This window comes from Polyodon spathula, chromosome 26, assembly GCF_017654505.1.
Source record: "Polyodon spathula isolate WHYD16114869_AA chromosome 26, ASM1765450v1, whole genome shotgun sequence".
NCBI lineage: Eukaryota > Metazoa > Chordata > Actinopteri > Acipenseriformes > Polyodontidae > Polyodon > Polyodon spathula.
Window position 1 is genome coordinate 16,065,370 of NC_054559.1, and position 12,750 is coordinate 16,078,119.

The 12,750-nt window shown below is 43.7% G+C and overlaps 2 protein-coding genes across 6 annotated transcripts; one reads left to right on the forward strand and one right to left on the reverse strand.

Moving 5' to 3' along the window:
• Window positions 1-10: 10 nt before the first annotated feature.
• LOC121300955 (lipopolysaccharide-induced tumor necrosis factor-alpha factor homolog) lies at window positions 11-9,535 on the reverse strand. 4 transcript variants are annotated; one of them, XM_041229983.1, is made up of 5 exons: window positions 8,948-9,535; window positions 6,949-7,044; window positions 2,964-3,242; window positions 2,359-2,515; window positions 11-1,085 (listed from the first exon to the last, which is right to left on the reverse strand). In XM_041229983.1, the coding sequence occupies exons 1-5, from the start codon at window positions 8,949-8,951 to the stop codon at window positions 977-979; spliced, it is 645 nt and encodes a 214-aa protein (XP_041085917.1). In that variant the 5' UTR covers window positions 8,952-9,535; the 3' UTR covers window positions 11-976. The 4 variants fall into 4 exon arrangements, with proteins under 4 accessions (XP_041085917.1, XP_041085919.1, XP_041085918.1 ...); XM_041229985.1 differs by lacking the exons at window positions 6,949-7,044; window positions 8,948-9,535 and adding an exon at window positions 6,722-6,869; XM_041229984.1 differs by lacking the exons at window positions 6,949-7,044; window positions 8,948-9,535 and adding an exon at window positions 4,576-4,864.
• LOC121300956 (stannin) lies at window positions 8,458-12,665 on the forward strand. 2 transcript variants are annotated; one of them, XM_041229987.1, is made up of 2 exons: window positions 8,458-8,605; window positions 10,413-12,665. In XM_041229987.1, the coding sequence occupies exons 1-2, from the start codon at window positions 8,459-8,461 to the stop codon at window positions 10,689-10,691; spliced, it is 426 nt and encodes a 141-aa protein (XP_041085921.1). In that variant the 5' UTR covers window position 8,458; the 3' UTR covers window positions 10,692-12,665. The 2 variants fall into 2 exon arrangements, with proteins under 2 accessions (XP_041085921.1, XP_041085922.1); XM_041229988.1 differs by having other exon boundaries at window positions 8,519-8,605; window positions 10,290-12,665.
• Window positions 12,666-12,750: the final 85 nt, after the last annotated feature.

Genomic DNA, 12,750 nt, shown 5'->3' on the forward strand with positions numbered 1-12,750 from the left:
TCAATCGTGGCTTTGTTTTATTTCTTACTCGATACAGAAGAACACAATGAATGACTGAATGAAGGCCACAAACTCATGTTTTGGTTTGGCAGAAAAAGGATTGTGCATTTTGAACACCAACAATTTTTATAGAAAACAGAGCTTTAAAGGTAACATGGAACGAGATACAGATACAAGAATAAACTATAGATTTACGTTACGTAAAATAATATTGTGCAAAATGTTATCTTATAAAAGAAATATATTGATACTTTACAACCAAGAAATAAAAAAAAAAAGTTGTGAAAAAGGCACTTGGTAGGTAAAAAAAAATAATAATAATAATATTTAAGAGAAGTGTGATGAAAACGTGTTTGTGGTTGACGTTGGTTCTGTGTTTGGAATATGTGCATACAGCCCCTGGGCTGCAGTAGTACAGTATAGCACACTACACTACAGTAATGCAAGTATCCCACAGCAGACCCACAACACTGGAGCAACCCCAACTACATAGGAGTCAGTTTCATTGGGAATGCAGGAGCACAAGTCTCTATAGGATAGGATAACATGCTAACATTGGACTTCTGTTTCCTAAAGCCCATTCAAATAATTGCACATACTTTATTTAAATGGTCTTAGAAAACAAAACCCAAAAAGCCAATGAAGAAACTCAACACAAAACACCCCAGTAATAATTGAAGAGTTTGTTTGCTTATTTAGTTTAGCAAGTAGATGTGAGATATATGCATGCATCAGGGTACAATCTATTGGAATTCTGATTGCTGAGAAACTGACTCCAGATTTTTTTAACAGCATCCTATAAACAGCAGAGCCCAGTTAAAATCTGTGAGGTCATTTCTGTCTCGGTTCCCTCGCTAAGTAAGGAAATTGGGTATGTCATAATTTTTAGATTCATTTGCCTCGCTCCCTTCCCCTCCTTCTCCTGCCCTGACAACTTGAGCTCTTGAAAAGGGAGTGATGAGTAATCTCTGGTCTGCTACAGGCGCTTGTGGTGACCAATGACTCGGTTGCAATTCGGACACCAGTGTTTCAAGTCTTTCACACCATCGATGCAGAATGGGATCAGGCAGCAACCGTAGAGGCACCTGGACAGAACAGAAAGGCACACACTTCGTTAATGAGGACACGCTTCACTGAAATCACTAATCCTGATATATTCAGAATCGCGAACCATGCAGCCTTTTACTTTTGTGTGGGTGTGCCAAGTCAGTGTATATATTTTAGTGTGGTTTGCGCACTTCTATAAAATTTACAGATACTATTTACATTCGCACAAAATAAAAAAAATAAAAAACAATCCTAGCACGAGTGAATTCAGACCACATCACTTCTGAAGCAGCAGCTGTCTGCCCGCCCTCTAAGGAAGCCCCTTTCAGATTGATGGGCGCACAGTCGCGGCCGCAGTCCACTGACAAACAAATTACATTTTAGATCAATAATAAATAGTTACAAAAAATATATAGTGTTCCAGCACCAGACATGATTGAACACGTGATCAAACAGACATGATCAAGCACAGCACCAGACATAATCAAACAGAGAACCAGACATGATCAAACACAGCACCAGACATGATCAACAAACACATGATCAAACCGACATGATCAAATACACATGATCAAACAGAGAACCAGATATGATTAAACACACGATCAAACAGACATGATCAAACACATGATCAAAAACATGATCAAACACAGCACCAGACATGATCAAAGAGACATGATCAAATACATGATCAAACACAGCACCAGACATGATCAAATACATGATTAAACAGACAACCAGACATGATCAAATACATGATGTTAATATTTGTGGAGATCAGTCCACCTGTTGGCTCTGCCCCTGGTGCTGTACCTACCCGACGATGGGGAGTCCTCCGCTCTGCCTCTGCTGCTGTACCTACCCCACGATGGGGAGTCCTCCGCTCTGCCCCTGCTGCTGTACCTACCCCACGATGGGGAGTCCTCCTCTCTGCCCCTGCTGCTGTACCTACCCCACGATGGGGAGTCCTCCTCTCTGCCCCTGCTGCTGTACCTACCCCACGATGGGGAGTCCTCCTCTCTGCCCCTGCTGCTGTACCTACCCCACGATGGGGAGTCCTCCTCTCTGCCCCTGCTGCTGTACCTACCCCACGATGGGGAGTCCTCCACACAGCCCTGCTGCTGTACCTACCCCACGATGGGGAGTCCTCCTCTCTGCCCCTGGTGCTGTACCTACCCCACGATGGGGAGTCCTCCTCTCTGCCCCTGCTGCTGTACCTACCCCATGATGGGGAGTCCTCCTCTCTGCCCCTGCTGCTGTACCTACCCCACGATGGGGAGTCCTCCTCTCTGCCCCTGCTGCTGTACCTACCCCATGATGGCAATTCCTCCGCACAGCAGCCAGGTGAGGGTCCCGGACGTATACTCCAGCCGGGTCACAATGAGCTGCTGGCAGGCTGGGCAGTTCATCTGGACAGGCTGGTCGATGAACATGACGCTGGGCTGCACCATGATTGTCTGCATCGACACTGCATGGGAGAATAACCGATAACCGATCGGGAATCTCTGCAACCACTCAGGAAAACACATGATTAACCCATTCATTACAGCTACAGATTAACCCATTCATTACTTTGTAATTTTTTGAAGCATTTTTAATTGGCATCTGCTATTTTTAATTTTCTCTACTAAACTGATATGATAACTTACTCTAACTTTGTTAACAGCAAAAGTCTAAATGTAATGTATCAAATTCCATAAATACAGCTTGTGCTCATTTATTTTCAAAGAAAAATGTATTTGGTACGAATGGGTTAATCTGCTCATGAATAAATCACCTTAAACCTCAATACATCGCATTTTGTCCCAATGGTTAAAAATTCTAAATATTTAGGAGGGGAGTCTGTACAAAACTGACAAAAGGCAAACAACTACAAACAGAACTAGAGAATAAGATTGAATTCAGGTCCCACCCACCCACTTGGTTAGTTATGGCGGGGTGCATTGGCTGTACTGGGTATGGTGGCTGGTTGAATTCTCCCATCTCCGGTCCCTGGGGAGGGTACCCTGGGTGTGGTGGCTGTACCGGGTATGGTGGCTGGTTGATCTTTCTCATCTCCGGTCCCTGGGGAGGGTACCCTGGGTTGGGAGGGTACTGGGGATAGGGCCCCTTCATCGTGTCTTCGTATGAAGGAGGCATGGGTCCTGTCAGGGGAGTGGTGGCATCCATTGGGGGTGCATTCGCCATGTTTTCACCTGATGGGAGAAACAAACAAACACTATAAAAGAAACACATGAGTGTGTTAACTGCAGATAGGACTTGATCTCTCTCTTGTTTTTGTTTTTCTCAAAAAATAAAACAACAAAAAACAGTATGTCTAATTTTCTCCTGGAGGCATCCTCTCTCCCTCTCTTGCGTGTTAAGTTGGAGTTGTTCATGTAAATGAGGTTCAGAAGAATTATTATGCAATACAAAACCACTTTACCAGACTACAACCCCGCCCTAGAATTAATTCTGTCCCATGAGCACACCTACATTTGTACTGTTTGTTTTGTCAAGTGAATTGCCCAGCAGAGGCAACGCCTCCCTGCTGCCCACAGCCTGATTGCGCTTCTGCATTCGGGGCATGCAAACAGAACAAACTGACCCAGCCTTCACCGGGGGCGGGGCAACCAGACAGTTCAGTTCCTTTTTACACTTTTAGACCGATTGTCTGTAAGCCTTCATTTTTATCAAAGGAACATGACGCTTTAATGACACCAAATGGCGTCGTGCTTGCAACGTCGTGACGTGCCCTGGTTTTGTAACAATTTGTTTTTACATCAGCACATCATTCTCTAGTAACAGGATACTGATTGATGGCACTGTTCGTATTGAATACGTCTGGATCATCTTCCTGATAACCAGGACAGAAGAACTTTGCTTTGTGTTGATTAATGGAGCACGCAATGCTTTCTGGTACACTGCTGACGTAACTGAACTCTGCTGAACCCTAGCGCAAACCACACTTAGTAACATCCCTCACAGTGGGCAGGCGATGAACCTTCGTCCTGTGATACAATTGCCATGGACTTTCAGATAAACAAACCCCATCTTGATAAACGCCAGCACACACAGAGCAGACAGCCGAGCCACGCACACGTCCAGCGAAAATACACTGCGCACACAGGCTAGAGACAGTCCCCTTTGAACGGTGACTGGAACCCAAGCCCAGCCTGTTCACTGACAGCTGCTCATTTAATTGTGATGAAACTTGAAACCAGGGTTGGGATCAATTCATGTTTTTTGTTTTTGTTTTTCAATTGCGATTCCCATTCGCATTTAATCAATGACAACACATTGCTGTTCAAAATTGCGATTAGCAGTGTTCTGTTAAATTGAGCTTGTCACAGTGGCAACACATTACTTGCGCTGAGGTCTCTTAGTCAGTTATACTGGTTTCCAATGAAAGCAATTGAAAACTCTCACTTATCGAGCCTGTTCCTTTGAACGCCTGGGTGCAGGTCTAACTGGTTCGATGAAACGGTTAAGAAAACGATTAAAACAAAACTACCTATCTGGCAATAGGAGGATCACGGTTCTCTTTACCTTGTTTTAGTGCGCACGTAATAATGGTGTTGTGGTCGTTATGGTTTGCTGTGGTCATGCAGAAGGAGAGCTAATTGAAATCGCAGAATGAGTACACGTTTCGTTTAGTTCAGCGCCTGCAGTCGACACACAGAGCCCAAGACGAGAAACGCGGCGTTGTTGCAAAGCTTTGTAATAGTCAAACGGGTGGCTATGGGCTGGGATGTGAAAGGAGAAGCCGCAGGACACTGAAATCACTATTCGGGTCTGGAGGCTGACTGACTGCAGGTCGTTTCTTTGTGCGCACACGCCCAGTCCGGTAATATGATACCAACACGGATTCTGGTAAATGACACACAGTTTAGTCCGGACCTGCGCTCTGGCGAATCGACAGGACATGAACATAAGAACATAAGAAAGTTTACAAACGAGAGGAGGCCATTCGGCCCATCTTGCTCGTTTGGTTGTTAGTAGCTTATTGATCCCAAAATCTCATCAAGCAGCTTCTTGAAGGATCCCAGGGTGTCAGCTTCAACAACATTACTGGGGAGTTGATTCCAGACCCTCACAATTCTCTGTGTAAAAAAGTGTCTCCTATTTTCTGTTCTGAATGCCCCTTTTTCTAAACTCCATTTGTGACCCCTGGTCCTTGTTTCTTTTTTCAGGCTGAAAAAGTCCCTTGGGTCGACACTGTCAATACCTTTTAGAATTTTGAATGCTTGAATTAGGTCGCCACGTAGTCTTCTTTGTTCAAGACTGAACAGATTCAATTCTTTTAGCCTGTCTGCATATGACATGCCTTTTAAGCCCGGAATAATTCTGGTCGCTCTTCTTTGCACTCTTTCTAGAGCAGCAATATCTTTTTTATAGCGAGGTGACCAGAACTGAACACAATATTCAAGATGAGGTCTTACTAGTGCATTGTACAGTTTTAACATTACTTCCCTTGATTTAAATTCAACACTTTTCACAATGTATCCAAGCATCTTGTTAGCCTTTTTTATAGCTTCCCCACATTGTCTAGATGAAGACATTTCTGAGTCAACAAAAACTCCTAGGTCTTTTTCATAGATTCCTTCTCCAATTTCAATATCTCCCATATGATATTTATAATGTACATTTTTATTTCCTGCGTGCAGTACCTTACACTTTTCTCTATTAAATGTCATTTGCCATGTGTCTGCCCAGTTCTGAATCTTGTCTAGATCATTTTGAATGACCTTTGCTGCTGCAACAGTGTTTGCCACTCCTCCTACTTTTGTGTCGTTTGCTTACTATACCAGAATCTAAATCATTAATGTAGATTAGGAATAGCAGAGGACCTAATACTGATCCCTGTGGTACACCGCTGGTTACCACACTCCATTCTGAGGTTTTTCCTCTAATCAGTACTTTCTGTTTTCTACATGTTAACCACTCCCTAATCCATGTACATGTGTTTCCTTGAATCCCAACTGCGTTCAGTTTGAGAATTAATCTTTTGTGCGGGACTTTGTCAAAAGCTTTCTGGAAATCTAAATAAACCATGTCATATGCTTTGCAATTATCCATTATGGATGTTGCATCCTCAAAAAAATCAAGCAAGTTAGTTAGGCACGATCTCCCTTTCCTAAAACCATGCTGACTGTCTCCCAGTACCCTGTTACCATATAGGTAATTTTCCATTTTGGATCTTATTATAGTTTCCATAAGTTTGCATATAATAGAAGTCAGGCTTACTGGTCTGTAGTTACCTGGTTCAGTTTTGTTTCCCTTTTTGTGGATCGGTATTACGTTTGCAATTTTCCAGTCTGTCGGTACCACCCCTGTGTCAAGAGACTGCTGCATGATCTTGGTTAGCGGTTTGTAAATTACTTCTTTCATGGCTACACTGTGTATACACAACGATCCGAAAGTGGGTCGGAACCGCTAACGAGTGAATAATGATCAAACTTGCATTTCTATAGTTGTTTGACAAATGTCATACTTCCAATTTGTATATCAAAGTATAGCAACAGAAACACACACACACACACACACACACACACACCTACCCCGCCGCCGCCGCCGCCAGCTTTTATGAAACCGCAAACCTTTGTTTCACGCATATTTAGCTTGTTAGAGCTAATGTTTCAAATATGACACAACATAGTATAACATTATGGGATGCATGTAAACCACCACTGACCTGCCGTCCTGTAACTTCTATTTACTTTACAGGCATCAACACACAAACAAACACAGTCGTAGAAAAAGAAAAGAAAACGCAACGTTTCGGACACAAACGTGTAAGCGAGCGTCCAAAAAAACAAAACTCAACAAATCCGCAGGAATTAAAAAAAAAAAAAAAAAAAAAAAGCATGAAAGATGCAACATATGTTCCGCGAGAAACACCCCCTTATTTAAACCACTCACCCTGACGTAGTCCGTCCACTAAACAGCGTGCGTGCTTCTGGAGTTCACGAATACGGGCTTCGCCGATCTGTGATTGAAAGGCACTCGTGTAAAGACCTAAAAGGATAAGGAAGAATGCTTTGCATGTGCGGCCAAACCTGTCCTCTCAGCTGCTAGAGTGAGCTTTAATAACCATAGCACTGCTGAATAATTCCCGCTAAAAATGCACAGACACTTGTTTAAAATATATGTACAAAAATGCTTGATTTTTTTTTATATACATTGCTACCACGAGATAACAATACTTAACAAACAGTCAAAATAAACGGCGACAGTTGTATTTTTTTAGTGCAATTTTATTTGTATTTATATTTATTTATTTATTTATGTATTATTTTAATCCCCAAATTGTATTTTGTCACCCATAACTTTAAACCTTTCATCCTATCAAGTTTAAAAGAGACAAAGTCACATGGGAATTCCATCTGTTGGATTAACAATGCGTGCGGGAATCCTAATCCTGCAGTCCAATGCAAACGCGCATCAAATCAAACCTGCGTTTAAAGCAGGTGAGTATCCCTTTGAAGTGACTCGGATTCATTTTAACCCCTTTTCTGATACATTCTTAAAATACATTTTAAATGTGAATACCCTCTCCCAGCTTTAGTGCGTGCCGCTCCCACAGTCGCTCGCTTCAAATCAGCTCTCAAGACCCACTTGTTCTCTTCTGCTTTCAATGCTCTTCCAGCCTGACACCTGTTATTAGCGGTTGTCTAAATTTCTATTTCAGGTTTTTCGCTCATCTTATTCGTATGAATCTGCCTGACACACGCATCCACAGTGTTTAGAATTCACATCCTAGCTTTGCATTTAATGTATTATGTCGGTATTTTATGTATTTGCATTGCTTTTTACGGTTTTTATTGGATTTAATGTATTATGCATTGTTGCTCACTATGTTGTAAAGTGCTCTGTGATGGAAGGCGCTATATACAATGAGTATGGGTTGATATTGATGTATTGCTGAATTTCACTACCTGCACTACCCATTGTAAATAGCAGAGGGCACCGCCGCATCTGCAACTCCCATCTAAAATCCTTCTATCGGTTTAATTTACCTCTCTGCTCGGTTTTCATAATTATTCAGTTTTGTACATAAATTAAACACCAACCGTATTTGTTTCTTGGTGTGTCTGAATTCATAACCATGTTTTAATTTTAATGTGTGTGTGCTTTTTTGTATAATTTGTCAGACGTTGTTAGAGGTCACGTACACCCCCTCCTTGGTTGCGCTATTTTTTTTGGAGATTTGCCATTGCAGCTTTCATTGCTGATTGGCTAACCCTTTCCTGTTGTCTTTTCCATTGCAGTTTTCATTGCTGATTGGCTAACCCTTTCCTGTTGTCTTTTCCATTGCAGTTTTCATTGCTGATTGGCTAATTTGTTGCTGTTGTCTTGTTGCTCAGGCTTTTTCTCAATTTCATTGGCCAACAGCCTTGTCTGTCACACCAATTCTTTTATTTCGGACGCAATGAGGCATTGCGGAGGGCAGGGCCAATCTGGAACGAGAGAGAGACTTTTCTCAGTTGTTGTTTGCGTTAACAAACATCCCCTGGGTTTAGACCTTCACGAAAAGCAGGAGCGATCCTTCACCGTCTCCCACAACAACAAAAACACAGTGAGCATTTCGATTTGAATTAATCGCAGCGGGGATGATGCATTTTGCTTTTGTTAAACCGATCGGTTATTTGAGGTGGAGAAATCGCTTGGAAAAAACATGTATACATGTGTATTTTGTAACAGGCAGTTCAGCGTCTGCGCAGAACGGCAAGCAGCGGTCTCGTTGTTATTACAGTTATCAGTTAGTGTGAGTGTGAGTGTGAGTGCGTGTGTTAGTGTCTGTCTGAGTGCGAGTGTGTGTCTGTGTGTTCTGATCTGGCTGATGCGTAGAGCGGGTGCAGCTGTGTTGTAACGTGTCTGACACTCCGTGCATGTTGCATGCTGTATTTTATTTACTTACTCATGTTGGTACCGGCTGCATGCAGCGGACCGGATCCGTTACAGTGAAGCTGTAAGAATGTGGCAGTGGTGGGATAGCCGTCTCTCTCTCTCTCTCTAGTTTTTTTTTTTTTTTTGCGCTATCGATAAATAATTCATATTATGCTGGGCTGTGCATTACACACCCAGTAAGACCCGTATTGCCACTTGAGCGGAACACGCAGCATTTTAACTAATCTGTGATGTAAGCAAACGCTGTGTAATATGTGTTCGTGACGACAGTCTGTTCAAAATGCGTGTTCTTCTGTCGTTTTACAAGCACGGGAACCGCATATACATCGTTGTGTCGCCTGTAATCCACTGGCTTCGAGATAATGTACACTATAGCTGCACGCTCATGTTCTCAAGTTATCACATATCCAGAGACAAAGACATTATTTCCTGGTTTTATTGTTTAAACGGTATAACCGCGCATGTGTTTGCGCGTGATGTGATCGTTTCTGATGTTTGGCAGATGGTTATGTTATATCCTATAGGAATGACGTGTGCTGTGTAAGTCAGACAAGCCAGGGATGCAGTTAATCAGGCTGCAGCTCAGGGTGCAGCTGTGTTTCAGTGTCGCTGCAGCTCGGGGTGCAGCTGTGTTTCAGTGTCGCTGCAGCTCGGGGTGCAGCTGTGTTTCAGTGTCGCTGCAGCTCGGGGTGCAGCTGTGTTTCAGTGTCGCTGCAGCTCGGGGTGCAGCTGTGTTTCAGTGTCGCTGCAGCTCGGGGTGCAGCTGTGTTTCAGTGTCGCTGCAGCTCGGGGTGCAGCTGTGTTTCAGTGTCGCTGCAGCTCAGGGTGCAGCTGTGTTTCAGTGTCGCTGCAGCTCGGGGTGCAGCTGTGTTTCAGTGTCGCTGCAGCTCGGGGTGCAGCTGTGTTTCAGTGTCGCTGCAGCTCGGGGTACAGCTGTGTTTGTGTTGCTGCAGCTCGGGGTGCAGCTGTGTTTCAGTGTTGCTACAGCTGTGTTTCAGTGTCGCTGCAGCTCGGGGTGCAGCTGTGTTTCAGTGTCGCTGCAGCTCGGGGTGCAGCTGTGTTTCAGTGTCGCTGCAGCTCGGGGTGCAGCTGTGTTTCAGTGTTGCTACAGCTGTGTTTCAGTGTCGCTGCAGCTCGGGGTGCAGCTGTGTTTGTGTTGCTGCAGCTCGGGGTGCAGCTGTGGTTCAGGTCTGTTTAATTGTAACACAGCTGTGTAGTTCTTAATGGAAGCAGGACTCTCAATGAGCTTTGTGCAACTTTGTTAATTTGGTGTGCTTGGTTTACAGACCATTACAAATTTTGTCTTTTTGTTTTCTTCCCTAACTTAATGTCCTCTTATCTTTATTTTCAAGGTTTCTTTTCCAAACTCCTAACCGCTGACTTCCACAAGCTCTCAAGCACTGGGTGTCTGTCACCGGTTCCCATTCCAACCCTTTTTGCTTGACCTGCTTCGGATCTTTTTCCCTGTTTGCTAGTTTTCCGGGCCGGTCATGTCGATTGTGGACCACAGCCCCACCACAGGCGTGGTCACTGTGATCGTGATCCTGATTGCCATCGCTGCGCTGGGGGCCTTGATACTGGGCTGCTGGTGCTACCTGCGGCTGCAGCGCATCGGCCAGTCCGAGGATGAGGAGAGCATCGTGGGGGAGGGGGAGACCAAGGAGCCCTTCCTGCTGGTGCAGTACTCTGCCAAGGGGCCGCGAGTGGAGAGGAAAACCAAGCTGACCCCCAACGGCACAGAGAGTCACAGTTAACTGTGAACCCCACGACCCCATGCCAAACCCAGCCCCCAACACCGACCCCTCCCAACCATCTCGAGACTCGCTCTGCCTGTCCCAAGCAGCGCTGTGAAGATCCAAAGTAGCTTTCTTTCTGGAAGACTCTGTTCTCTCTTGACTCAAATGACAGATTCTCTGGAGGTGGGCAGACAGTGTCTAGTGGCTTCGCAGTTTCAGAGTTTATAGAAGGAAATGCCTGCACTGCACTGCCTGGACGAAATAAATAAAAACACACTCCAGCATTTCTGCAATTCCTTTTGAATTGAACGTTCAGCTGAGCCTAACCTTTTGATGAAGTTACTTTAGCTACTGTAGCTGCTGTGTAATCCATGAACTGCGGAAGGAAACGCAGAGTGGACTAAGCGACGTCCTGTGGCTGCATTGTGATGTACTGTTCCAGCACATGCTGGTCTTCTTAATGTTTTGTGTGTGTGTGTGTGTTTTAAAAGAATCAAGAACTAGAGGAGACTGCAAAAAATGTGAAAGACGTTAATTAGAAAATGAGAATGTGTAAGCAGAGGGGTGTGGTGGTGTTTTTTTATGTAGTTCTTCTAAGGCTGAGGCAATGTGTCATTTTAAACCATCAATATCGTTTTCCCAAAAAGCTGACGCATCGAGTCGATGTTATGAAAGGGTAAAAACAAATACAGCAGTAATGCATGTGGGGCTGTGGGGTACAGTGCTTGTGAAAAATGAAACTATTCTGTGGATTAAATTACAGCAGTTCATGCATACAATAACAAAACAAAAAAAAGATTTAATCATGCCTATCGGACTGTCGATAGTGAGAACGATACACAGGCATGACTGTCGATAGTGTTGAAAAGTTACAATGCATCACCTCAGCCTTAAGTTCCTCAGTCGCTGCACGTTGATGCCTGGACAACAAATTTTTAAATTCTTTTCTTCCTATTTGTGAGAACGTGTGTTTACAGAATCATCATGTTTTAATGCACAGTAGCTGCTGTTTTATGTGAACCCTGCTGGGTTTGGAGAACACTAGCTGCTGTTTTTTTCTGCTAGGACGCTGCCCAGCTCTTACCCTCCAGGACTCATGAAGGATGGCTGTGGCGTAGTTTCCAGCCCCACTATCTGGAAGGTCCTTGGGGCAGCTGAGCAATAACATTTCCTTTTTAGTGAGAAAAGCATGTTGAAATGACATTACAGTAAGATAGAGGAGTATTTTGTTTTTATATTGATGCTTTTTCCACTGAAACTGGAATTGAAACGCAGTACCTTTGCTATTGTTTTTAACTGAGAAGATGACCAACATGGTCTTATTTTGGATGAAGTTTGAACTCGGAGCCATTATTAATAAAGTCCTTTCTATTAGCACCCCCACTCTGCATTCCTCAAGTTGTTTTTTGCAAAAATAAACTAACAAATGAATCCCTGCTAATAGCATTTCAATCCTTGAATATTAGGTTTTAAATATCTATCTATAAATTTAGCAGCAGATCCCACTGATAATGAAGGTTATGAAATCAGGTTAACTTTAGAGGCAGGTGTCTGTCTGATGTGCGCTCAAGAGGAAGGTGAACAATGACACTGAAGGCTTGATAAACTATTGGAATTCCTGCTGCACTGTGAGATCGCTACCAATTATGTTGAACTCGTTTAAGAAGCATAAACTACCAGGATTGTCCACCAGGATTTATTTTAAATGAGATTTCATTAAGAGACATGAACAGGCGTACAAGAGGACTGCGTTGCTTTAGCTGAAATGGGCATGTCTAACTTGCATTGAGGAAAATGCATGTGAAAACCTCATGGGCTTCTCTGTGTGTCAGCGCTGTTAACCCTTGCTGAGGGTCTCCCCAGCGCTGTGTTCACCCGTGCTGGGATTGTGTTGTGAGAGTGTAGTCTGCTCCATGCAAGTGCTGTCCCTCTCCTTCTGCACTCATGGTTTTGTGTATCTTCGGTAACTTAATAAAACTTTGTAGGTACTTTCCACATGCTTGCAAGTCATTTCTGTTCTACATTACAGTCAGTCCTTCATGAAACGCAGCAAGTCTGCATTGACTTGCTTTAAATC

What these genes read in the sequence shown, in the direction of transcription:
- LOC121300956 (XM_041229987.1), top strand. Translation starts at nt 8,459, where the DNA reads ATGAGGCATTGCGGAGGGCAGGGCCAATCTGGAACGAGAGAGAGACTT. An exon ending in CCCACAACAACAAAAACACA is followed by an intron (nt 8,606 to 10,412) that starts GTGAGCATTTCG and finishes CCTGTTTGCTAG; the next exon opens with TTTTCCGGGCCGGTCATGTC.
- LOC121300955 (XM_041229983.1), bottom strand. An exon ending in AGTGGACGGACTACGTCAGG is followed by an intron (nt 3,243 to 6,948) that starts GTGAGTGGTTTA and finishes TTCTCCCATCAG; the next exon opens with GTGAAAACATGGCGAATGCA. An exon ending in CGCCATAACTAACCAAGTGG is followed by an intron (nt 2,516 to 2,963) that starts GTGGGTGGGACC and finishes TCTCCCATGCAG; the next exon opens with TGTCGATGCAGACAATCATG.